General features: G+C 40.1%; 2 protein-coding genes, 1 non-coding gene and 1 pseudogene across 3 annotated transcripts; all 4 read left to right on the forward strand.

The window, feature by feature from the left end:
- Positions 1-270: 270 nt before the first annotated feature.
- On the forward strand, positions 271-4467 carry LOC130956057 (ABC transporter F family member 5). The gene is made up of 9 exons (XM_057883079.1): positions 271-1352; positions 1829-2170; positions 2358-2498; positions 2625-2804; positions 2896-3051; positions 3343-3444; positions 3536-3664; positions 3999-4103; positions 4180-4467. The coding sequence occupies exons 1-9, from the start codon at positions 435-437 to the stop codon at positions 4273-4275; spliced, it is 2169 nt and encodes a 722-aa protein (XP_057739062.1). The 5' UTR covers positions 271-434; the 3' UTR covers positions 4276-4467.
- A 3791-nt stretch (positions 4468-8258) lies between these two features.
- Positions 8259-9785, forward strand: LOC130957379 (protein FAR1-RELATED SEQUENCE 5-like). The gene has a single exon (XM_057884242.1). It carries the CDS (start codon positions 8259-8261, stop codon positions 9783-9785), a length of 1527 nt encoding a protein of 508 aa, XP_057740225.1.
- Positions 9786-15618: 5833 nt separating this feature from the next.
- Positions 15619-19456, forward strand: LOC130957380 (zinc finger BED domain-containing protein RICESLEEPER 2-like; annotated as a pseudogene).
- A 5647-nt stretch (positions 19457-25103) lies between these two features.
- On the forward strand, positions 25104-25207 carry LOC130959623 (small nucleolar RNA R71). Its single transcript, XR_009078695.1, has one exon. It is a non-coding gene; the product is annotated as a small nucleolar RNA R71 (small nucleolar RNA).
- Positions 25208-26445: the final 1238 nt, after the last annotated feature.

Raw genomic sequence — 26445 nt, forward strand, 5'->3', positions numbered from 1 at the left:
TCCCTAACCCTCCTCTTTTATATATACTTATATATATTTTCCTTAATCTATCACTTATTTCATTAACTTGGCTCCCAAAATTATGGTAAAAATAAGTATACAAATCAGTTTTTAAGACACCAAAGAAATAAAAATTAATTTTAAAAAACATAGTTCATACTAACATGAAAAAATTAACTCGTAATTAAATTTAATAATAAAAAAGTCTAACTTTGGAAAGAGAAATTAAAGAAAAGCATAGATATAAGTGGATGGGAAAATCCCAACAGTGTGTGCCAGTGGAATCTCTTTGATGGGCTGAAATATTGTGTAATTTATCTTTTCTGTGGGGGAGAGAGAACTCAGTCTGCGTTCTCAATTTCACACTCCCAATTCCATTGAAAAGTTGAAGTCCGTAACTGTCTCTGTATCCACTAACCGCCTTTCATTTCACAATGGAGTTGGCCGCCAAGCTCCACCACCTCGATCTCACTTCCGCCTTTCTCAGCGGTGGCTCCGTCATCTTCGAACCTCCTAAACCTCTCTCCCGCCCACCCCTTCATCTTCGTCCAGTTCGCATCAACAACACTCACTTCACTAACCCAACAACAACAAGAAGAAGAAGATTCTTCGACGCCATAAGACCTACCAATTCCACTACCACTCTCCGTTTCTCCGCCGTGGCCACCGACGACACCTCCCTCGCCGAAACGACGACCGAACAACAAGACGACATCGAGTCCCTCCTCTCCGAACCTTCTTCCAACGACTATGACTTCGATAAACGGCGCGCCAACAAGCAATCCACTACGGGAGCTTCCAGCGTTTCTTCGGGGGTAAAATTGGAAAACGTTACCAAGAGCTACAAGGGTGTAACCGTTTTGAAAGACGTGAGCTGGGAAGTGAAGAAGGGAGAGAAAGTGGGCCTCGTTGGCGTTAACGGTGCCGGTAAAACCACACAGATGAGGATTATTGCGGGTCAAGAAGAACCCGATTCAGGTAACGTCATTAAAGCCAAACCGAACATGAAAATCGCATTTTTGAGCCAGGAATTCGAGGTTTCGCCCAGTAAGACGGTGAGGGAAGAGTTCACGAGCGCGTTCAAGGAGGAGATGGAGATAGCGGTGAAGCTTGACAAGGTTCAGAAGGCTCTAGAAGGTGCCGTGAATGACATGGATTTGATGGGGAGGCTTCTTGATGAGTTTGATTTGCTTCAGAGAAAGGCACAGGCTTTGGATTTGGATGAGGTTGATGCCAAGATAAGTAAGTTGATGCCTGAGCTTGGGTTTGCAGCTGAAGATTCTGATAGGTTGGTTGCTTCTTTTAGCAGTGGGTGGCAGATGAGAATGTCTCTTGGGAAAATTTTACTTCAGGTATTTATGAATTACATATCACAAACATGCTGCTATTCTATGGGGTACACACATACCAGATTATATGTATTTTCTTTTTTTTTTTTTTCCGAGAATTGAGACATTGTTTGTTGAGTGGGATATTCTAGTTGGAATTGAGTATAAGGGATGCTACAGTTGTGTGAACTGTGAAGGGTTGCTTCTTTAGTGAAACCTTTCTCATGCATTGGCTACTCTGCATGCATTACTCCATTTGATCTTAAATAATTGTTAATTGTGTTCAGATACATAGAATTTTTTCAGCGTCTTTGCGTAAATTTATTGAAACATTTAGCACACTGTGGCTTGGTAACTGAAAACTTGATATCGGTTGCTTCATTGTTTTGGTTGTTTTCTGTCGTCACTCTTCAATGCATAATGCTTGCGTTCGTATTAGTAAGCATTTGGGATAATTGATGTTTTATGCTGAGAAGATTTATATTTTTCTTTGTTTGCAGGAGCCAGATTTGTTGTTGTTGGATGAGCCGACGAATCACCTTGACCTTGATACCATTGAGTGGCTCGAAGAGTATCTTAACAAGCAGGATGTCCCCATGGTTATCATTTCCCATGACAGAGCATTTCTTGATCAGCTGTGCACAAAAATTGTGGAAACTGACATGGGTGTATCCAGGACATTTGAGGGGAATTATTCTCAGTTTATACTTTCAAAGGCAGCATGGATTGAGGCACAGTACGCCGCATGGGAAAAGCAGCAGAAAGAAATTGAGCTGACCAAAGATTTAATTAGTAGGTTAGGTGCTGGAGCAAATTCCGGCCGTGCTTCATCTGCCGAGAAGGTATATGTGATGATGTGAACTTTGTACGAAGTTGAAAGTAAAATATACCAGTTCTTGTACCTGCTTGTGTTAAATTATTGAGATTAGGTGCATTGCTTCCACGGTGTGGCTTCAATTGTTTTCTTGCTCCTTAGTCCTTATGTTATTTGCTTAGAAAGAATTCCTCCTTCGTTATGTATGACAACAGAAGCTGGAGAGACTTCAGGATGAGGAACTAGTAGAGAAGCCATTTGAACGGAAACAGATGAAAATCAGGTTCCCTGAGCGCGGAAGGAGTGGAAGATCTGTTGTAACAATTAAGAACTTGGAGTTTGCCTTTGAGGATAAGGTGAGTTGCCTTGCTTTTCTTGTTTACAAGTGGACATTACAACGAGTGAGTTTGTGTCTGTAAGTATGTCATCGTTCAATGGAATCATCAATTGATCAAATTTTGTTTTTCATTTTTTGGTGCCAGACACTTTTCAAGAAGGCAAATCTTACAATTGAAAGGGGAGAAAAGATTGCAATTATTGGTCCAAATGGATGTGGCAAGAGTACTTTATTGAAATTGATAATGGGTATAGAGAAGCCGATGGGGGGTGAGGTTGTGCTTGGGGAGCATAATGTATTACCTAACTATTTCGAGCAAAATCAGGTTTGCCACTGCAACGAAGAATATATTATTTGTAATTAAATTGTGATGCTGCTCCTAGTTCTGATTTTTGAGTTAATCGATTCGTGTGCAGGCTGAGGCACTGGATCTGGACAAGACAGTGCTTCAGACGGTAGAAGAAGCTGCAGAGGACTGGAAGATTGATGATATCAAAGGACTTCTTGGGCGATGTAATTTTAAAGCTGATATGCTTGACCGAAAAGTTTCTCTATTGAGTGGTGGTGAGAAGGTAAATTGATCCAACCCCAAAAATGGATAATTTTGGGATATATTATTTACCTTTTTTTCCCCATGCATTTGCACCATCAAGAATAGTGTTTGCATGGCTGATTCTCGTTGATTTTCCCAAGATATGTCTTTTTTTTTTTAATTAAGATATTCTTTCTAGCTTCATCTTATTGTTCTCATGTAATAGCTTTACTAGTTCTATTGATGCTCTTCCATTTCTCACTCTCCAAAATATGATAATGCACAAATATAAATATTTGGAATTTATCTCGTCTCTTCCTTGGTTTGCTAGGCACGGTTGGCTTTTTGCAAATTCATGGTAAAGCCATCAACTCTACTTGTGTTGGATGAACCAACCAATCACTTGGATATACCTTCTAAAGAAATGCTCGAGGTTTGTCTCAATTTACTCTCTCTATATTTCTCCTCGTTGGAAGCTCAAATCACCAATCACACTACTGATTTATTTCTAATTCTTCTACCAGGAAGCAATAAATGAGTACGAGGGCACTGTTATCACTGTGTCTCATGATCGATACTTTATAAAACAAATAGTTAATAGAGTGATAGAAGTTAAAGATGGCACCTTACAGGATTATGCAGGCGATTACAATGTAAGTTAATTTGTTCCTTTTCTGTGATCTCTATATAAGAGTTATAGCTAGTTGAAATGGGTCAAATTCTATACATGATGTAGTTGGCCCTAGGAAGCCATGCTTGATTGCACTTGATCCTCAATTCTCATATATGATTTAAGTCCTCAAAGTTATCTTCTAGCTTTCATTTGGTTGCTTTGCGATTTTGCATTTGTGAGGGATCAAAACCAAATAAACCCTGGGTCATTATATTTTTGCTTCTTATATCTATAGGTCATTTTAATTTTCATCTGGTTTTTGCTTGGTGTACCACATAGATTGCTAACAAGTTAGAATCTCGAAAATTTTGCAGTATTATTTAGAGAAGAACCTTGACGCCAGGGAGAGAGAGCTCGAACGGGAAGCAGAGCTTGAGGACAAAGCTCCTAAGGTGAAAGCCAAGTCTAAGATGTCTAAGGTAAGGCAATGGTGTGGTTAATTAATTGGAGAATCTGGTTAGATAGCTTGTAAATTAAAAATTGCATTGTTAACAGGCTGAGAAAGAAGCACGGAAGAAACAAAAGATGCAAGCCTTTCAGGCAGCAAAACAGAAGTCTAAAAGCGCCAAGAATGCCAAGAGGTGGAAGTGAACCCATTAATTTATCATAGAAGCCCCATACTTTTTTAGACGAATTTAAACACTGCGAGGGGCTGCAAGCTGAAGTAGCACATTGATTATTATTTTTGCTACTCAGCCTTTTGTATATATCAATCATATCATGTATGAATAAACTAATTCATTTGAGTAATTAAATGGAATATAGTAGATTCTCAGCCATGAACCAGATTTTACTGCGATTGGACAATTTGTTTTCTTGGGGAAGAAAAACAAGATTAAGCGCCAACACGGTGAAACATACACAATACATAGTCCGGTGTCTCGTTCGTTGAGGCTTTCGTTCAAACTTCAAAGTGCAAATAAGAAAAGGAAAATTTCGTTCAAACTTCAGAGTGCAAATAAAAAGAAAAAAAAAAGATAAATATGTCTTTAATTTTTTAGTTTGAAGATATGTTGATTTATTGAAGATATAAAAGCGTCTATGATTTTTAATGAGATATTTAAGTTTTTCTATTCAAAATATGAAAGATAAGAGGAATTTAAATGTTTTATGAAAAATATTTTTGTATTTTTAATTTACGAAGACATTTATTTTCGAAATAAAAAGGAAAGATTTATTTATTGTTTTTTCTAAGAAAAAATAAGCTCCTTAGTCATTGATAGACTTTTGGGTCAGTTTAACAAATTGTAGCCCAAAATTTGTGGTTATAAGATGATATAGACTTTAATTTAATTTAAATTCTAAGGTCTTAGGTTTTGCGTAAACTATTGTATATACCTATGAAATTCTGTAATACAGACATTTATTTACAAAAAAAAAATAAAACTAAAAAAGTTATTCAAAAGTTTTAAATTATCTTACTTAAACTAATCTTGAATTTCCAATCTTCAACTATTCACCGTACTCGTTTGATTGTTTGAGCAATGATATTTTTAGCTAGAAAAATCGCACCAAACCTTAGTAATAACTTCCAAAATTTATTAGGAAGTTAAAAGGTTATTTCATAGTTGGAATTGAAGACGATGATAATTGTTGTTTAAATGGTTTGTATGATATATTACAAGAACAATTAGGGATTGACTAGTATTGATTATACAATTCACTTAGGTTTGACCTTAAGAAGCATACCAAGAATGTTTCCTTTAAAAGAATAAATTACTTGCCTCTAATACCAAGATTATAGAAGTTGTATGCTTCTATAAGTTCAAAGTTTCCCATGAGGTGGCATTTTGACAACTATCAGACTGACAATCTTATAACCCACCCTTAACACGGGAAAGCATGAATTCATTATGACCGAAAATACATAGATTTTGCTGCCGAGCCTAGAAGTATTAGGCTTGGCCTTTATTCCACCCCAACATGGCGCCTGATTTAATACTTTTGGAGTATTAAAATTTTTCTTAAAGAATTAAATAAAAGTTAATATAAAAATAAAAGAAAAAAAATTATTTGAAATTTTAGTACTCCTTAATTAGGAAGAGAAAAAAGAATTATTATTTAATTATTAAGAAAAGAGAAAAGAATTAATATTAAATTTTATTTAGGATAAATTTTGTTTTAATTTAAATTTATTTTAATTTTAAATTGATATTAAATTATTATAAAATTATGATAAAAATAAAAATTTAAAAGAATTAAAAAGATATAATACTCTTATTATTTTAAATTTTTTTTATTTAAACAAACATATTCATATTATTTTAAAATTAATACGAATTAATTTATTTAAAATTTTTAAATTTTAAATAAATATATTTATCTTATTTCAAATAAACGTTCTCGTATTATTTTTTTAAAGCGGTTAAACATGGTTTTTAAACATCTCAACAAAAGAAATAGATATATGTAATCTTTCAAATTAATAATATTAGAGGGTATATATAAGTACATAATATCTGAAAAGATTAATAAATCTTACCTAGAAAATATAGTTAGAGATATTTTTTGCTTAAGATAATAAAAATAATACAAATACGTTTATTTTTATTAAATTAAATTATTAATTTAAATTATATCTATCTAAATTTTAAATAAAAAATTTAAAAAATTTAAAATTCAAATATGTGAATAAAATTAGATTAATAAAAAAATAAAAATATACGAATACGATTCAAATTGTACAAAAATAGGAATGGGTTTGTCGATGAACAAACTCATTATTTTTAATGAACAAAAGAAGATAGTATATTAAATAAATTCTATGAGATAAATTATAATTTTAAATAAATAATTAAAATAAATAAAATATAAAATTATTAATTAATTAAATTTTATTAACTAATTAAATAACTTATATACTAATAGAGCATATTAAATTTTTTATAATAATTATAATTATCATTTATTAAAAATATATTTTATAAGTTGTAATTAATATGTTTGTAGTTTTTCCAAAAAAAAGTATTAATTGTTTATTGATTTCATCAGTATGTATTAAATGTTAACCTAAATCAACGCAAAGTAAATTGAATTTTAAATTTTAATAGTGTTTTTTTTGTTAAAATTATATGGAGTTTTAAAACTTCAAACATCAAGGGAGTATTGTAACATCCACTTTCTAACATGGGCACGGATTCGGTACGCACTCCCTGTTAGCGCATCGAAATGCCAAAATCGTGTTTGGCGCACCGGTTAGCCAGGTAGTGCAAGAATATATATACTTATTTTTATTGGGTGTTTTCTATAATTTCGTATAAAATAGAGGGGTCAATTTTTCAATTTTTAAAATAAATACATCTAAGTTAATTCTACAATTAGTTGATACTCGAGTTTAGTTAACAACTATTACTACGGCTAACTCCTCCTCCAGCCTAGGTTCTCTTCCTCCCCTTCTCCTCCGTTGCAATCGCGCCGTCCCTTCCTATCTCCACTATCGAAAATGACTCAGCTAACTTCTTCTTCTCCCCCCACTCACTGATGGTGGCTTCGGCGGTGTGTTCTTCCAGCAACTCATCCGACGAGATTCGGAGATTTTGAACCACGAAACGCTATTTTTCTTTGGGATTGAGAAATTGTTCAGTGTTAACGATTCTGTTTAGGCAGATCCAAGCACACAATCAGCCTCACCACCTCTGACGATGACGGTACCTGATCTGCATTGTCGGTTGTCTTCGGCAGTAGATGGCTTCGCTGTCTCCATCAATGGAAAGAAGGTACCCGTTGTATTATCACTCTTCACTTGATTTACAAATATCCCCCTTTTTCTTCGTCATAGGTCTGAAATTGTCTTTGAAGTACATCCCCCAATTTTGCATGTTTCACTAAATTACCGCATTGTTGCTGTTTGGCACATGGTTGCTGGGGATGAAGATACCACTGGGGGCGAAGCAGACCATGGAGTTGGATCGGTTGAGGGCGAAGGCTTTGCAGGGATGGAGTCAGACGAGTACGATTTACAGGAAGATGAAACAGAACACGACCATCCGGTTGAGGGCGAACGCTTTGTAGGGATGGAGTCGGACGAGCACGACTTTCAGGAAGATGATACAGAACACGACCATCACGCAGAGGCCGATGTCGACAATGGGGATGCGGTTGAATTGGAAGACAATTTGGACGGCGCCGGAGGAATGTCTGACAATTATGCGGAAGACGAGTTTTACGCCGTTGATTTCGTGGAGTCGATAGGTTGGATTGATTTTTTGAACTTGAGCGAGGAGGATGTTCTCCGGTTTAACTTCGCTGATGTTGACATTGCATTTGAGTTCTACCAGCAATATGCAAAGCACCATGGCTTCGGCGCGAGACGTTCCAGAAGCGAAAAACGCGGCGAAGTAAGGATACGGCAGGAGTTCGTGTGCCACCGACAAGGGTACCGATCCCCAAAGTTCTACACGAAGCCTAACCGGCAGAAGAGGCCGAGGGCCGAGACACAGTATGGATGCCCTGCAAGGATGCTACTCCGCATGGACGATGAATCAGGACGTTGGCACGTTGCCTACTTTTCAGACGCGCATAAGCACCACACTCTTGAGTTGTGATTTTCTTCCATGCTCCCGGGCCATCGGAGGATGAGCGAAGCAGACATCGAGCAGATGAACGACATGCGCATAGGGGACATTGGCGTCTCCCGAATCCACGGTTTTATGGCGAGTCTGGCCGGCGGGTATCATAATGTCCCGTACACAACAAGGGACATGCATAATGTAAATGCGAAACAACGAAGGGAGGGTGGCCTAGATGCGGAATCGTGCCTAAGGTATCTCCGAGAGTGCAAGGCAAATGATCCAGCACTGTACTACAAGGAAGTTATTGACGGTGAGGGCGTGTTGCAACACCTTTTTTGGTGTGACGGCACCAGCCAAATTGATTACCAGGTGTTTGGAGACGTGGTTGCATTTGATGCAACGTACAAGAAAAATGTTTACCTTTCACCTCTTGTAGTATTCTCCAGTATGAATCACCACAACCAAACGGTTGTCTTTGCCGCTGCACTGGTGGCAGACGAGAAAGAAGAGACCTATGTCTGGCTGCTTCAGCAGTTGCAAACTTCAATGAAAGGAAAGGCTCCCGTGTCCATAATAACCGACGGTGACAGGCAAATGAAGTTTGCGATCGAGCAAGTTTTTCCAGAGGCTCACCATCGACTCTGCGCTTGGCATCTACTCCGAAATGCCATGAGCAACATCGGAAAGCCCAAATTCACCAGGATGTTTAGGGATTGCATGCTCGGAGACTACGAGGTCCAAACATTTCAGAGAAAGTGGTTTGAGATGGTTGAGAAATTTGGCGTCGCCGATAAAAGATGGGTACAGGACACGTACGAGAGAAGGCACAGTTGGGCCACAGCACACATACGGGGAAAGTTCTTTGCCGGATTTCGAACAACATCAAGGTGTGAGGGCTTGCACGCTGTGATATCACGGTATGTTAAGTCTCGATACAGCTACACTGAGTTTTTACGTCATTTCCATCGATGCTTGATGTTCGTGCGCGCAAAGAAGGTGGAGGCTGATTTCGAGTGTGCAAAGGGTGACCCTGTTATGACCACCAACCTGAAACAGCTGGAGCGGAGTGCAGCCGACAACTACACTCGTGCGATATTCTATTTGTTTGTTCCCATTCTTGACAGGGCCTGTGCAATGAGGGTGGTTGACTCTGAAGACAACGGTTCCTATTTTATCCACACCGTCTCTCGATACGAAACTCTGGGGAAGGATTGGCGTGTTGTTGCAACGTCTGATACGAGGGAGGTCCGATGCACGTGCATGAGAATAGAATGTTTCGGGGTTCCCGGCGAACATATAATTGCGGTGCTTGTTCTTAACAATGTTCATGAGATCCCGAGGTCTCTAATATTACCGAGATGGACCAAGCATGCAAAACTTGTGGTGGTGCAGTCGATGGGCGTGATTTGGGATTGTACAACTGACGCAACACTGGTGTCTGATGGATTGGTACCGGAAAGTGTGCAAGATTGCATGTCACAGCACCCAAAAGTTTCAGTTTGCAAGAGACATTGCCGTGCTGATACTGAAGCACTTCAAGAACGAAGATGCAGGGGACACCAGTTTTCCACCCGAGAGGCCACCTACTGAGGGTGGCAGACCCCCGGTGCAGAATCTACCCAGGCGCAATACAAAGGATAATGGTGCTCATGGTGGAAAGAAAACCCGGTGATGTCGTTTGTGCCGGGAGGTGGGACACAACAGGACAACGTGTCCGGACCGCCGCACAATGGAATCATCCAGTGCAGTTGCAGATGACATGGATTCGATGGACACTGACATGGTGGGTTGGTCGCTCTATATATGATATAGTTAAGTTTTCTGCTCTGTTAAATGGATCTAATCATTTATTTTTTACATTGGTGTTAGATCTATGATAACCTATCCGGTGATCTGTATGCGACCGCGGAGATTCCTTCGTTCCAATGCTCTGATAATGACACGCAGGCTGGGTTTGCTAACAGCGACTTCGCTGGGACCAACACGTCCGGGCCAGTCATGTCTCTCGCCGATTGAGCAAAAGGGGCTTACAGTCGTCACCACCGTGTGTTGTAACGGTAGGTTGGTCGAACCCTTTCATGTTCTCCGGTAGCCTGTAGCCGCACACCGAATATTGTCTGCATTTCATGTGGGTACAGAACCGTCTATAGGTCGTCGACGTTAAAACAAGTTTTTGCTATGTTGGCTTTCCTTGGTACGTGGATGTGCTATAGATATCACCGATTTTAATAGGGATTCAAGATGTGTAGGTATGAAGTGGTGTCATGCGAATAGCTGCAACTCCACTGTCAAACCTGATGTATTAATAATTGGTAGTTGTCCACCCTTTTGTTGAACCGTACATGGTAGTTAGGGGCATGTTTACAGCGATTCTATGTTTAGTGGATATTTTGTATGTATGGTAAGTGGATATTTTGTATGTAATTGGTTGTAACGTTCAGTGGATATTCAGATGCACGTCTCATACAAAAACTTGTTGGAAAATGCATGTGGTTCAATCGCGGTTTTGAAATTCTTTGTAAGGGATCATTGCTTCTGGATGTAATTTAAAACACACGCTTGAAACACCTGAAGTGATGAATAAAATGCACTAAATAAAGCACGGCAACAACATCGAATCAATAAACAACCACTACTAATTAGCATTTTTAGGGTATTAACAAATCAGTGTGAAGTTTCAAAATTCAAAATTCAAAGCTACAAAATGTAGGTGAAGTGAATCGGATTACATTCAAGCTTCACAGCTTAAAATTACATTCAAACTTCACAGGCACTAATTGACATACATTTCTAATATTGGGAGATCAGTCCATTTGCAATGCTACGTGCACATTAACAACAGAAACGATTATCTTGTTTATCATCTAAAGTATAAGCTAATGACGGCAAGGTAGAATTGTATGCCTGGAAATAACATATAGATTAAAGATACAGATGTATGGACATGCAGCTTGCACCACCGTACTTGACAAACTGAGGCAAGAAAACACCATGGACCGAGTTACTTGGATGGGGCTGGGGGCGGTAGCTAGGGGTTTAGGATACAGGAGTTCTCAATATATATGCAGCCGATAGTCTTGCGGCGCCAGCCGTTCGAAGACACACACATGGCCGTGTCTTAGTTGGCATGCAGTTGCTAAGGCAGACCAGCCCATTCCAAAACATCCGTTCGTCCTCCCTACATAGTGCGTATACTGAATGGTCCACGCGCCCCTCTCATTGGTAATCGTAATTGGGCTATCCTCGCATACTCCCAGCAGAGGGGGGACATTCGGCTGGAAGCGAAGACATATTTTTTAGGGTGAGAGCAATAAAGTAGTTGACTAGAACAATAGGATAGGAAATAGTTGCCTTTAAAAACAATTGTCGGCACACTTACGAGAAAATGGGTTGCCAGGCGGTGCACAATTGGACTGACAAAAAACGGATTGGTCGATCTGAACCCATCGGCTATGTGCCTTGACCTGGGTGCTGACGGATAGGTTATACAAGTGCAGTCCGTCCCCGGCCCGGCATGGGCTAAGTAGTTGATTTCCATTGCATGACCGTTGAAGAACATGACATACATTGTGTTTTGAATTTCGTGATAACGGAACATCACAAGCCACTGATCCCTTAGGCAATAGTGTTCCCGGACAGCGTCCCATCCTCCATGAAATACGATCCTCCCATTAGGTTCCATATTCCAGCCCACGCGATGACGATGTCCTGTAGGCGTGGTTAGGGTCAGGGGTCGCGGTAGGGACCGGCTATAATCCCGCGAGAACCGCAGCGGGAGAATCTGTAGTGGATGGTGGAAAAAAAGGGTTACAATGTGTCACACATGGATGGATTGATGATTGCAGGTGGTAAAGGAATTGAAATTGGCGTCTATACCAGTGTATCAGGGTCGTTCACCGGGATTATCGCGAAGAACTGGACTGTATAGTTGCCATGTGCGGGTATTGTTGGAAGACTTCCGTTTCGCAAGTTTCTGGTACAACGTAAAACAGCATAAAACAAACGACTTAGCCGAGTACATACAGAAAACCTGCTAGAATAATCTTGTTACCTTTCGTAGTTGATCTCGCAGAATCTTGTGTCGTGGATGGCCACATAGAAAAACTTTGGTTGGTGTACGATAGTAGCATTGAGTCACCGATTCGAAGGTGGTAGTGTTTGTAAAAGGCTCGCCAGCCTCCGGTGAATATGATTCGATGTGGATGCTCCTCCTCGAAAACCCACGAGATGCTCCACGACTGACCATTTGTGGTGATTACCTCGACGGGGTTGCTCATGTTATCCCGTACAACGTTGGAGAAGGCCACCGGCATTCTCTGCACGAGTAAGAAATCGATATTGATGTGGGCTTGCATACGGGCCTTGGGGTTATGTGAGTAGAACAGAAAAACTGAAAACTTACAATTTGATTCTCCATGTTGGGGATTATGAATCTGAAGAAGCGGAAATCAGCGAGCGGCGGCATTTTGATACCTCGCCTGCGATTTCTTTGATGGTTTTTGGTTCTTTACTGCCGGAAGCTTTTGAGTCTCCAACAATGGCTTCCCTTCTTCGAAAAGTATGTGATTTTTTTTTGGTGACTTACAAACGTACGCGCGTTAAATAGGTGAAACAACTCCCGCCTTTTTAAGTTTTTTTTAATAAATAACCCTTAAACCTGATTAGACTGGACATTAATGGGGGCATTAATATAGGTGCAGTTACCAAGGGCAATTACCGGATTTCAAAAAAAAAAAGCGATAACCACCGAATGAGCACAGGATTTAAATTTAGCCCTAATCTAGTGTTATCATTCATTCCATTGCGTGGGTTAGTGAGTAATGACTTCGTATTGTCAGCCTTGACTTGGCGATGGATGGATGGATTGATGTATTCGATCGAAGCAGGTAAGTTGTTCACAATTATTCTCTTTTTTTTGTATATTTACCGTTTTTAAATTTTTTTCCTTGAAAAAAAAAACTCTTTTTTTTAATTGTTTGCTCAGGCTGGAAGATAACATTTTCTTTTGTATTGGTGTTGGTCCAGAGAAACCGACTCGACTCAAAACCCAGAATCCGTACTCGTCTAGCGACCCAACCCTAATACCCGACCCTAATCGAAGCTCCTCTCCTCTTCATCGAAGGCAAGACTCCTCGCTCCGCCCATGTCAACTACACCTCCGATAGAAGCTCTGAAAACTTGATGCATGGTAGCGATGACACCGCCGATCATCCTCAACGAAGATGCATGCTGGAAAACAACATTAAATAACATAAAGGAGCCCAACATAAATATACAATAAAAGTAATAAGAAATATGGCCCATGATATAATCAGTCCACGAAGACTGTCCGTCCATTGCAGAATGCCCAACAATGTCACATAACATAACCGTTATCAATGCATCCAACAACCAAAAAATTTGCAGTGCATGACTAAACAAAAAAAAACGTTGTATTCCGCCCCTTCAGACGTATCTTAGTCACGGTTCCCCGTCTTGGCGACCGACTTAGCAAGCAATGCACCACTTTCCTCGTTGCATTTTCCCGTTAGCAGTGTAATTGCCATTTTTATCCTGATCTTCTCTTCGTCCAGCCGTAATGGTCAATACGGCGTTTATTAGAGACACACAATGCAATTGCATTTTACCTGTATGCATGCGTTAACTTACAATTGGCAACACTGCGTACGTGAACCTCCGTCCCATTGCCATCCACTGCATGACCCAAATGCCAGAGTCTGTACTGCTGTTGTTTTTTGGCACTCCCGGTGCGGCCATGATTTCCATACTGGCAAACTCGGGAGCACCCTTAGAGCGTAACTTTTAATACCCGTCAGTTGCAACAATTCCATCCAGCGCAGTCAGCTGGCACAGATTCCCCAACATAAAAAAGATTAGCGTATTCGGATAGGATGATGAATTTACTTATGTGCATCGCCTACCATGCATTGTATGACACGTCTCCTTTTTGCCTTTGATTCTTTAGTCGCATTCGTGTCAAATTGATAGACCTGCTGGTGCACGAAATTGTGATCACTACAACTCAAATAATCCCTAGTAATGGCTCCAAAGACTTGGTGCTCAATACCATGGCATAAACACAACTTCGCACAACTAACCAGCAAGTGCACTGGGTCGTCCAAGAAATACCTTACGTGAGTAAGGGTCGATCCCACGGAGATTGTTGGTATGAAGCAAGCTATGGTCACCTTGTAAATCTCAGTCAGGCAGACTCAAATGGGTATAGTGATAAACGAATAAAGCATAAAGATAAAGATAGGGATACTTATGTATATCATTGGTGAGAGCTTCAGATAAGCGTATGAAGATGCCTTCCTTTCCGTCTCTCTGCTTTCCTACAGTCTTCATCCAATCCTTCTTACTCCTTTCCATGGCAAGCTCATGTAGGGTTTCACCGTTGTCAGTGGCTACCTCCCATCCTCTCAGTGAAAACGTCGCCTATGCTCTGTCACAGCATGGGTAATCAGCTGTCGGTTCTCGATCAGGCCGGAATAAAATCCATCGATTCTTTTGCGTCTGTCACTAACGCCCCGCCTGCTAGGAGTTTGAAGCACGTCACAGTCATTCAATCATTGAATCCTACTCAGAATACCACAGACAAGGTTTAGACCTTCCGGATTCTCTTGAATGCCGCCATCAGTTCTCGCCTATACCACGAAGACTCTGATCTCACGGAATGGCTGGCTCGTTTGTCAGGCGAGCACTCGGTTGTCAGGCGATCAACCATGCATCGTGTATCAGGAATCCAAGAGATATTCACTAAGCCTCGGATGCTTGTAGAACAAGAGTGGTTGTCAGTCACTTTGTTCATAAGTGAGAATGGTGATGAGTGTCACGGATCATCACATTCATCAAGTTGAAGAACAGGTGATATCTTGGAACAAGAACAAGCGGAATTGAATAGAAGAACAATAGTAATTGCATTAATACTCGAGGTACAGCAGAGCTCCACACCTTAATCTATGGTGTGTAGAAACTCCACCGTTGAAAATACATAAGAACAAGGTCTAGGCATGGCCGTGAGGCCAGCCTCCCAGTGATCAAAAGATTCAAAGATCTTAAGATGAAAATACAATAGTAAAAGGTAGGGGTGTTCAAAACCGATCCGGACCGAACTAAACCGAAGAACCGAACCGAAAAAACCGAAAACCGAAATAACCGAAAACCGAAAAAACCGAAAAAAGTGATGTGTTGCTGTTTTTTTGCGGTTCGGTTCGGTTTTCGGTTCTCACTACCAAAACCCTAACCGAACCGAACCGAACCGGTTCATCTCAAAACCCTAAAAAATTAAACCTACCCCAATCCCCCCCACCCCCTTAGATGCAGACACCCATAGTCCCATACGGCCATACGTGACTCGTGAGAGACTGAGAGTGTGAGACGGCCACACCCCCACTCCCCTTATCTCCTTCTCCTTCCCCACATGCGCGACAGGCCGACAGCTTCCCTCTCCAAATCCCAGATCGAAGCCTTCCTTAGTTCCGCCAAATCCCACCGCCGAACAGAGGAGAACCCCACCGCCGGTGCACGACCCAGCCTCCAGCCCTCCACCCAGCAGCGTTTGCTGGAGTCACTTCTGACCACGCCACCTGCGACCTCGCCGCCTCCAGTCCACCCAGCAGCGTTTCTGGAGCCACCCCCAACCTCGCCACGTCCGACCTCACCGCCTCAGTCCACCCATCAGCGTTTCTGGAGCCCACCCACGACCTCGCCACGTCCGACCTCGCCGCCTCAAGTCCACCCAGCAGCGGCTCTGGAGCCCACCCACCCAGCCACCGATTGTTCGATTCAAGTTCATATGGAGCCCGAGCCATCTATTCAGGTAAACTTTGCTTGATCTGTTGTTCAATTTAGACCTAGGGTTATAACTTATCAGTTTATTGATTTATTGTTTATTGCTGATTCATTGTTTATTGCTTATTTATTGTTTATTGTTCAGTTTATCAGTCTATTGATTTATCAGTTTAGCATTGTATTGATTTATCAGTTTATCAGTTATTCAGTGCTGGTTCTGTGCTTAATGATTTAAACTTCAGCTGCTTGTTTATTGCTGGTTCTGTGCTTGTTTATTGTTGATTCTGTGCTTGATTTATTGCTGGTAAAAGTGCTTGTTTATTGCTGGTTTTGTGCTTGTTTATTGCTGGTTCGGTGCTTGATTTATTGCTGGTTCGGTGCTTGATGTAATGCTGGTTCTGGGCTTGTTTAATGCTGGTAAAAGTGCTTATTTTTTTGCTAATTTTGTGCTTGTTTAATGCTGGTAAAAGTGCTTGTTTATTGATGATCTTGTGCTTGTTTAATGCTGGTAAAAGTGCCTTTTTTTGCTGGTTCTGTCCTTAATTTTTTTGCTGGTTTTGTGCTTGTTTAATGCTGGTAAAAGTGCTTGTTTATTGCTGGTTCTTGTGCTTGTTTAATGCTGGTAAAAGTGTCTGTTTTTTGCTGGTTCTGTCCTTGATTTTTTTCCTGGTTTTGTGCTTGTTAAATACTGGTAAAAGTGCTTGTTTTTTTGCTGGTTTTGTGCTTGGTTAATGCTGGTAAAAGTGTTTTTTTTTTGCTGGTTTTGTGCTTGTTTAATGCTGGTTCTGTGCTTGATTTATTGCTGGTTCTGTGCTTGATTTATTGCTGATTCTGTGCTTGTTTAATGCTTGATTTATTGCTGCTTAATGATCTAAACTTCAGCTGCTTGTTTCTGTGATTGATTTATTGTTAAGATTATCTGGTTTTGTTCAATTTATTGCTTGTTTATTGCTGGCTGCTGCTTAATGATTTAAACTTTTATTGCTTGTTCTGTCCTTGATTTATTGTATTTGTTTATGTAGTTTGACGCCAGTTCAAGTGAGAATATGGGCGACACTGGATTGCCTCCCGTTCCTATTCCGAATGAATCAACAAGCATCAGATCTCCGACTGCATTGCCTCCTGTGCCAGCTCCTCATCGAAACACAAGGAAGCTTGCTAGTAGAGGCCGAGGGAAAAGGCGGGCTGTTGAAGAAGCTCCCGTTGATGACTCTGCTGAAATTGAGACCGACGAAGGTAAGAGAAAACCTTGTAGACCTAGGTCTTGGACATGGGATCACTTTACTAAAGATGAAACTAGTAATCCACAGTATCCTAGAGCTAAATGTAATTGGTGTGGGGCTAGTTATGCATGTGATACACATAAAAATGGCACTAGTAACATGAAAAATCACTTGTTGTCGCAATGCAAAAAATTTCCGAAGGAGGCATTAGATCCTACCCAAAAGATTCTTTGTTTTCAAGATGTGGTAAAAGATGATAGGAAAGGGATAGGTAGTTCACTTTCTGCCGTGTCATTTGATGTTGATCGTTGTAGACAAGCACTTGCTAGAATGATTATTGTGGATGAATTGCCTTTTTCGCATGTTGAGGGGGAGGGTTTTCGTTATTATACGAGTTGTTTGCAACCCAAGTTTCCAATTCCTGGAAGGCTCACAGTTGCTAGGGATTGTTGGAAGCTTTATTTGAATGAAAAAGTTAAGTTGAAGTCTGTTTTCTCTCAACCAAATCAAAATGTTTGTTTGACAACTGATTGTTGGTCATATGTGCAAAACTTGAACTATCTTTGCCTTACTGCTCATTACATTGATGCTAATTGGAAATTGCAAAAAAGAATCTTGAATTTTTGTGCTATCAAGAATCACAAGGGGGAAACAATTGGTAGGAAGATTGAAAGATGTTTGTTGAGCTAGGGGATATCTCGAGTTTTTTCTATCACTGTTGATAATGCTAGTTCAAATGATGTTGCACTTTCTTACTTGAAAAATAGAATGGAGGATTGGAACTCACATCCATTAAGGGGAGAGTTTTTACATGTTAGATGTTGTGCTCATATTTTAAATCTTGTTGTGAATGATGGGTTGAGAGAAATGCATGAGTCAATTTTAAAGATTAGAAATGCAGTTCGGCATGTGCGTGCATCACCTGGTCGTACTGAGAGATTTAAAACTATGATTAAGGAAGCTAGAATTCTGGAAAAAGGCACTGTCCATTTAGATGTTCCTACTAGGTGGAACTCTACCTTTTTAATGCTTGAAAGTGCTTTGAAGTTTCAAAAGGCATTTAAACGTTTGGGGGAGAGAGATTCTGAGTATGCTATGATGGCTGGTGGGATTCCTAGGTCTGAGGATTGGGAGAATGCAAAGCATTTTGTGAAGTTTTTAAAAATATTTTATGAGGTTACTAACAAAGTTTCTGGTTCAACGTTTGTGACATCTTCTCAACACTTTAATGACTTTTGTAAAATATTGTCTACACTTAAGCATTGGATGGGAAGCTTGGATACGGTACTTTCAAGCATGGCTGAGAAAATGAAGTCCAAGTATGATAAGTATTGGGGAAATATAAAAAACACAAACATGATGATTTTCATTGCAGTTGTTCTTGATCCTAGGTATAAGCTTCAATTGATTAAGTGGAGTTTTGAAAAGTTGTATGAAAAAGAAGATGCTGAATTCTTAACTTCAAAGGTGAAGGAGACGCTTTTTAGGGTGTTTGATAGCTACAGGCTGTTTGGTGATAATTATCAAAGGTCTAGTCGGCAAGATCCTCCTAAAATTAGCACACAAGAGCTTGAGGCACATGAAACTTCTTTTGCTATGGAATTTGAGAAGGAAATGCAATTCAATGAGAGTGCTAACAAGAATGAGGTGGAGTTATATCTTATGGAGGCATTAGAGAAGAGTGGCGTGCAATTCGACATTCTAAATTGGTGGAAAGTGAATTCCACTAAATTTCCAATCCTTGGGTTGATTGCAAGAGACGTCTTAGCCATGCCAGTTTCCACAATTGCTTCAGAATCGGCATTTAGTACTGGAGGAAGGGTGTTAAATAATTATAGGAGTTCTCTAACACCGATGACAGCTGAAGCGTTAATTTGTACCCAAAATTGGCTCCGAAACTCTCCAAAACTTGTCCTTGAGGAACTCATCGAGGAATTGGAGAAGTTGGAATTAGGTATGGTTAAGTTTTTACTTATAATTTTCTTTATTTTAATCTAGTTTTTATTAATATATATTAATTGTTATGATTGTTTCTTGTTTTATATATTTTGTAGAAGTTGCACCCACTCGTGATCCCAATGAAGAAGATTCTGGTGTTGAGTCTGATTAAAGTACATCTTGTTAAGTTGTTATGGTAGGAATTGTTTTCCTTATACTATTATTATTATTATAATTATTATTGTTGTTGTTGTTCTTATTATGTAACTTTTTTTTTAATTTCAGGTTGGTTTGCATTATGAAGTTTAGCTATTTTGTTGGAGAAGACACCATAACTTTGCTAATGACAATTTATTTTTATTTTCAGTTGTGTTGACTGTTGAACTATTAAACTTCTTTAATTATCGTATTTGAATTCTGTTATCGTTATATTTCATTAGATCAAGACTTTGTTAGCTATTGTGTATTTTGGTTTGTCGATTTTAATGTTATGACTTTGCATAATAGTATGGTAGAATTTTTTTTATTTGATTGAAAAAACCGAACAAACCGAACCAAACCAAACCGATTTTAATTGGTTTGGTTTGGTTCGGATGACCTTGAAAAAAAAACCGAACCAAACCGAACCGTAGCATAATTAAACGATCGGATCGGATGGCTTTTCCTTCAAAAACCGAACCAAACCGCACCGCGAACACCCCTAGTAAAAGGTCCTACTTATAGAAAACTAGTAGCCTAAGGTGTACAAAGATGAGTAAATGACATAAAAATCCACTTCCGGGCCCACTTGGTGTGTGCTTGGGCTGAGCAAATGAAGCATTTTCGTGTAGAGACTCCTCTTGGAGTTAAACGCCAGCTTTGGTGCCAGTTTGGGCGTTTAACTCCCATTTAGGTGCCAGTTCCGGCGTTTAACGCTGGAATTTCTGTAGGTGACTTTGAACGCCGGTTTGGGCCATCAAATCTTGGGCAAAGTATGGACTATCATATATTGCTGGAAAGCCCAGGATGTCTACTTTCCAACGCCGTTGAGAGCGCGCCAATTGGGCTTCTGTAGCTCCAGAAAATTCACTTCGAGTGCAGGGAGGTCAGAATCCAACAGCATCTGCAGTCCTTTTGAGTCTCTGGATCAGATTTTTGCTCAGATCCCTCAATTTCAGCCAGAAAATACCTGAAATCACAGAAAAACACACAAACTCATAGTAAAGTCCAGAAAAGTGAATTTTAACTAAAAACTAATAAAAATATACTAAAAACTAACTAGATCATACTAAAAACATACTAAAAACAATGCCAAAAAGCGTACAAATTATCCGCTCATCACAACACCAAACTTAAATTGTTGCTTGTCCCCAAGCAACTGAAGATCAAATAGGATAAAAAGAAGAGAATATGCAATGAACTCCAAAAACATCTATGAAGATCAGTATTAATTAGATGAGCGGGGCTTTTAGCTTTTTGCCTCTGAATAGTTTTGGCATCTCACTCTATCCTTTGGAATTCAGAATGATTGGCTTCTTTAGGAACTCAGAATCCAGATAGTGTTATTGATTCTCCTAGTTAAGTATGATGATTCTTGAACACAGCTACTTCATGAGTCTTGGCCGTGGCCCAAAGCACTCTGTCTTCCAGTATTACCACCGGATACATACATGCCACAGACACATAATTGGGTGAACCTTTTCAGATTGTGACTCAGCTTTGCTAAAGTCCCCAATTAGAGGTGTCCAGGGTTCTTAAGCACACTCTTATTGCCTTGGATCACAACTTTATTTCTTTCTTTTTTTCTTCCTTTTTCTCTTTCTTTTTCGTTTTTTTTTCGCTTGCCCCCTTTCTTCTTTTTTTTTTATTTTATTTTTTTTATATTCACTGTTTTTTCTTGCTTCAAGAATCATTTTTATGATTTTTCAGATCCTCAGTAACATGTCTCCTTTTCATCATTCTTTCAAGAGCCAACATTCATGAACCACAAATTCAAAAGACATATGCACTGTTCAAGCATACATTCAGAGAACAAAAGTGTTGCCACCACATCAAAATAATTAAACTGTTATAAAATTCAAAATTCATGCAATTCTTTTCCTTTTCAATTAAGAACAATCTCTAAGAAAGGTGATGGATTCATAGGACATTCATAACTTTAAGGCATAGACACTAAGACACTAATGATCACAAGACACAAACATGGACAAACATAAAGCACTAAAATTCGAAAAACAAGAAAATAAAGAACAAGTAGATTAAAGAACGGGTCCACCTTAGTGATGGCGGCTTGTTCTTCCTCTTGAAGGTCTTATGGAGTGCTTTAGCTCCTCAATGTCTCTTCCTTGTCTTTGTTGCTCCTCTCTCATGATTCTTTGATCTTCTCTAATTTCATGGAGGAGAATGGAGTGTTCTTGGTGCTCCACCCTTAGTTGTCCCATGTTGGAACTCAATTCTCCTAGGGAGGTGTTTAGTTGCTCCCAATAGTCTTGTGGAGGAAAGTGCATCCCTTGAGGCATCTCAGGGATCTCATGATGAGAGGGGTCTCTTGTTTGCTCCATCCTTTTCTTGGTGATGGGCTTATCCTCTTCAATAGGGATGTCTCCCTCTATGTCAACTCCTACTGAATAACAGAGGTGACAAATGAGGTGAGGAAAGGCTAACCTTGCTAAGGTAGAGGACTTGTCCGCCACCTTATAAAGTTCTTGGGCTATAACCTCATGAACTTCCACTTCTTCTCCAATCATGATGCTATGAATCATGATAGCCCGGTCTAGAGTAACTTCGGACCGGTTGCTAGTGGGAATGATTGAGCGTTGGATAAACTCCAACCATCCTCTAGCCACGGGTTTGAGGTCATGCCTTCTCAATTGAACCGACTTCCCTCTTGAATCTCTCTTCCATTGTGCGCCCTCTTCACATATGACTGTGAGGACTTGGTCCAACCTTTGATCAAAGTTGACCCTTCTAGTGTAAGGATGTTCATCTCCTTGCATCATGGGCAAATTGAACGCCAACCTTACACTTTCCGGACTAAAATCCAAGTATTTCCCCCGAACCATAGTAAGATAATTCTTTGGATCCGGGTTCACACTTTGATCATGGTTCTTGGTGATCCATGCGTTGGCATAGAACTCTTGAACCATCAAGATTCCGACTTGTTGAATAGGGTTGGTAAGCACTTCCCAACCTCTTCTTCGGATCTCATGGCGGATCTCCGGATATTCACCCTTTTTGAGTGAAAAGGGGACCTCGGGGATCTCCTTCTTCAAGGCCACAACTTCATAGAAGTGGTCTTGATGCACCCTTGAGATGAATCTATCCATCTCCCATGACTCGGAGGTGGAAGCTTTTGCCTTCCCTTTCCTCTTTCTAGAGGTTTCTCCGGCCTTGGATGCCATAAATAGTTATGGAAAAACGAAAAAGCAACGCTTTTATCACACCAAACTTAAAAGGTTTGCTCGTCCTCGAGCAAAAGAAGAAAGAAGAGAGTAGAAGAAGAAGAAATGAGGAAGAAGGGGAGGGCTTTGTATTCGGCTAAAGAGGGGGAGAAGTGGTGTTTAGGTTGTGTGAAAATGAAGGGGTGAAGAAGGGTTTATATAGGAGAGGGGAGAGATGGGGTTCGGCCATTATGGGTGGGTTTGGGAGGGAAAGTGGTTTGAATTTGAAGGGTGAGGTTGGTGGGGTTTTATGAAGGATGGATGTGAGTGGTGAAGAGAAAGATGGGATTTGATAGGTGAAGGGTTTTTGGGGAAGAGGTATTGAGGTGATTGGTGAATGGGTGAAGAAGAAGAGAGAGAGTGGTGGGTTGGTGGGGATCCTGTGGGGTCCACAGATCCTGTGGTGTCAAGGAAAAGTCATCCCTGCACCAAATGGCACTCAAAATCACGTTTTGAGCCATTTCTGGTGTTAAACGCCGGGCTAGTGCCCATTCCTGGCGTTTAACGCCAGGTTCTTGCCCTTTTCTGGCGTTTAACGCCAGTCTGGTGCCCCTTTCTGGCGTTAAACGCCCAGAATGGTGCCAGACTGGGCGTTAAACGCCCAACTGCTAGCCTCATTGGCGTTTAAACGCCAGTGGGTTCTTCCTCCAGGGTGTGCTGTTTTTCTTCCTGTTTTTCATTCTGTTTTTGCTTTTTCAATTGATTTTGTGACTTCTCATGATCATCAACCTACAAAATAAGATAAAATAGCAAAGGAAAATATATAAAATATAACATTGGGTTGCCTCCCAACAAGCACTTCTTTAATGTCAGTAGCTTGACAGAGGGCTCTCATGGAGCGTCACAGATACTCAGAGCAATGTTGGAACCTCCCAACACCAAACTTAGAGTTTGAATGTGGGGGTTCAACACCAAACTTAGAGTTTGGTTGTGGCCTCCCAACACCAAACTTAGAGTTTGACTGTGGGGGCTCTGTTTGACTCTGATTTGAGAGAAGCTCTTCATGCTTCTTCTCCATGGTGACAGAGGGATATCCTTGAGCCTTAAACACAAAGGATTCTTCATTCACTTGAATGATCAGTTCACCTCCATCAACACCAATCACAGCCTTTGCTGTGGCTAGGAAGGGTCTGCCAAGGATGATAGATTCATCCATGCACTTCCCAGTCTCTAGGACTATGAAATCAGTAGGGATGTAATGGTCCTCAATCTTCACCAATACATCCTCTACAAGTCCATGAGCTTGTTTTCTTGAGTTGTCTGCCATCTCTAGTGAGATTCTTGCAGCTTGTACCTCAAAGATCCCTAGCTTCTCCATTACAGAGAGAGGCATGAGGTTTACACTTGACCCTAAGTCACACAGAGCCTTCTTGAAGGTCATGGTGCCTATGGTACAAGGTACTGAAAACTTCCCAGGATCTTGTCTCTTTTGAGGTAATTTCTGCCTAGACAAGTCATCCAGTTCTTTGGTGAGCAAAGGAGGTTCATCCTCCCAAGTCTCATTTCCAAATAACTTGTCATTTAGCTTCATGATTGCTCCAAGGTATTTAGCAACTTGCTCTTCAGTGACATACTCATCCTCTTCAGAGGAAGAATACTCATCAGAGCTCATGAAAGGCAGAAGTAAGTCCAATGGAATCTCTATGGTCTCATTTTGAGCCTCAGATTCCCATGGTTCCTCATTAGGGAACTCATTGGAGGTTAGTGCACGCCCATTGAGGTCTTCCTCAGTGGCGTTCACTTCCTTTCCCTCCACTCCAGATTCGGCCATGGTTATGGCTTTGCACTCTCCTTTTGGATTTTCTTCTGTATTACTTGGGAGAGTACTAGGAGGGAGTTCAGTAACTTTCTTGCTCAGCTGTCCCACTTGTGCCTCCAAATTCCTAATGGAGGACCTTGTTTCAGTCATGAAACTTTGAGTGGTTTTGATTAGATCAGAGACCATGGTTGCTAAGTCAGAGGGGTTCTGCTTAGAATTCTCTGTCTGTTGCTGAGAAGATAATGGAAAAGGCTTGCCATTGCTAAACCTGTTTCTTCCACCATTGTTGTTATTGAAACTTTGTTGAGGTCTCTCTTGATTCTTCCATGAGAAATTTGGGTGATTTCTCCATGAAAAATTATAGGTGTTTCCATAGGGTTCTCCTAGGTAATTCACCTCTTCCATTGAGGGGTTCTCAGGATCATAAGCTTCTTCTTCAGATGAAGCATCCTTAGTACTGCTTGGTGCATTTTGCATTCCAGACAGACTTTGAGAAATCAAATTGACTTGTTGAGTCAATATCTTGTTCTGAGCCAAAATGGCATTCAGAGTATCAATCTCAAGAACTCCTTTCTTCTGACTTGTCCCATTGTTTACAGGATTTCTTTCAGAAGTGTACATGAATTGGTTATTTGCAACCATTTCAATTAGTTCTTGAGCTTCTGTAGGCGTCTTCTTCAGATGAAGAGATCCTCCAGCAGAGCTATCCAGAGACATCTTGGATAGTTCAGAGAGACCATCATAGAAAATACCTATGATGCTCCATTCAGAAAGCATGTCAGATGGACATTTTCTGATCAATTGTTTGTATCTTTCCCAAGCTTCATAGAGGGATTCACCATCCTTCTGTCTGAAGGTTTGGACTTCCACTCTAAGCTTACTCAATTTTTGAGGTGGAAAGAACTTTGCCAAGAAGGCATTGACTAGCTTTTCCCAAGAGTCCAGGCTTTCTTTAGGTTGTGAGTCCAACCATGTCCTAGCTCTGTCTCTTACAGCAAAAGGGAATAGCATCAGTCTGTAGACCTCAGGGTCAACCCCATTAGTCTTGACTGTGTCACAGATTTGCAAGAACTCAGCTAAAAACTGATGAGGATCTTCCAATGGAAGTCCATGGAACTTGCAATTCTGTTGCATTAGAGAAACTAACTGAGGCTTAAGCTCAAAGTTGTTTGCTCCAATGGCAGGGATAGAGATGCTTCTCCCATAGAAGTCGGGAGTAGGTGCAGTAAAGTCACCCAGCACCTTCCTTGCATTGTTGGCATTGTTGTTGTTTTCGGCTGCCATATCTTCTTCTCCTTTGAAGAATTTGGTCAGGTCCTCAACAGAGAGTTGTGCCTTAGCTTCTCTTAGCTTTCGCTTCAAGGTCCTCTCAGGTTCAGGGTCAGTTTCAACAAGAATGCCTTTGTCTCTGCTCCTGCTCATATGAAAGAGAAGAGAACAAGAGAATGTGGAATCCTCTATGTCACAGTATAGAGATTCCTTGAGGTGTCAGAGAAAAAGAAAGATAGAAGAAGGAGGTAGAAGAATTCGAACTTGATTAGATAGAGTTCGAATTGTGCATTAAGAAGGAGTGATACTCCATAAATAGAAGGATGTGAGAAGAGGGGAAGTAATTTTCGAAAATTAAGTAAAAGATTTTGAAAACATTTTTGAAAAACACTACTTAATTTTCGAAAATAAGAGTGGGAAAGAAATCAAATGATTTTTGAAAAAGACTTTGAATTTAGAAGTTAAAAAGATTTGATTGAAAACTATTTTGAAAAAGATGTGATTAAAAAGATATGATTGGTTTTAAAAAAGATGTGATTGAGAAGATATGATTTGAAAAACATTTTAAAAAGATTTGATTTTAAAATTAATGACTTGCCTGACAAGAAAAGATATGATTCAAAAATTAAACCTTCCTCAACAGAAAAGGCAACATACTTGAAATTTTGAATCAAATCATTAATTGTTGGCAAGTCTCTTTGAAAAAGGAAAGAAATTGATTTTGAAAACATTTGATTGAGAAGATATGATTTGAAAAAGATTTGGTTTTGAAAAACTTTGAAAACTTGAAAAAAAATTGATTTTGAAAACAAAATCTTCCCCCTTGTGCCATCCTGGCGTTAAACGCC

This window comes from Arachis stenosperma, chromosome 10 (genome assembly GCF_014773155.1).
Source record: "Arachis stenosperma cultivar V10309 chromosome 10, arast.V10309.gnm1.PFL2, whole genome shotgun sequence".
NCBI classification, from domain to species: Eukaryota; Viridiplantae; Streptophyta; class Magnoliopsida; order Fabales; family Fabaceae; genus Arachis; species Arachis stenosperma.

Bases quoted from the DNA above. Each gene is read 5' to 3' on its own strand.
- LOC130956057 (XM_057883079.1), top strand. From the start codon at position 435: ATGGAGTTGGCCGCCAAGCTCCACCACCTCGATCTCACTTCCGCCTTT. The intron at 1,353-1,828 runs GTATTTATGAAT...CTTTGTTTGCAG, and splicing joins TTGGGAAAATTTTACTTCAG to GAGCCAGATTTGTTGTTGTT. The intron at 3,445-3,535 runs GTTTGTCTCAAT...TTCTTCTACCAG, and splicing joins CTTCTAAAGAAATGCTCGAG to GAAGCAATAAATGAGTACGA.
- LOC130957379 (XM_057884242.1), top strand. From the start codon at position 8,259: ATGAGCGAAGCAGACATCGAGCAGATGAACGACATGCGCATAGGGGAC.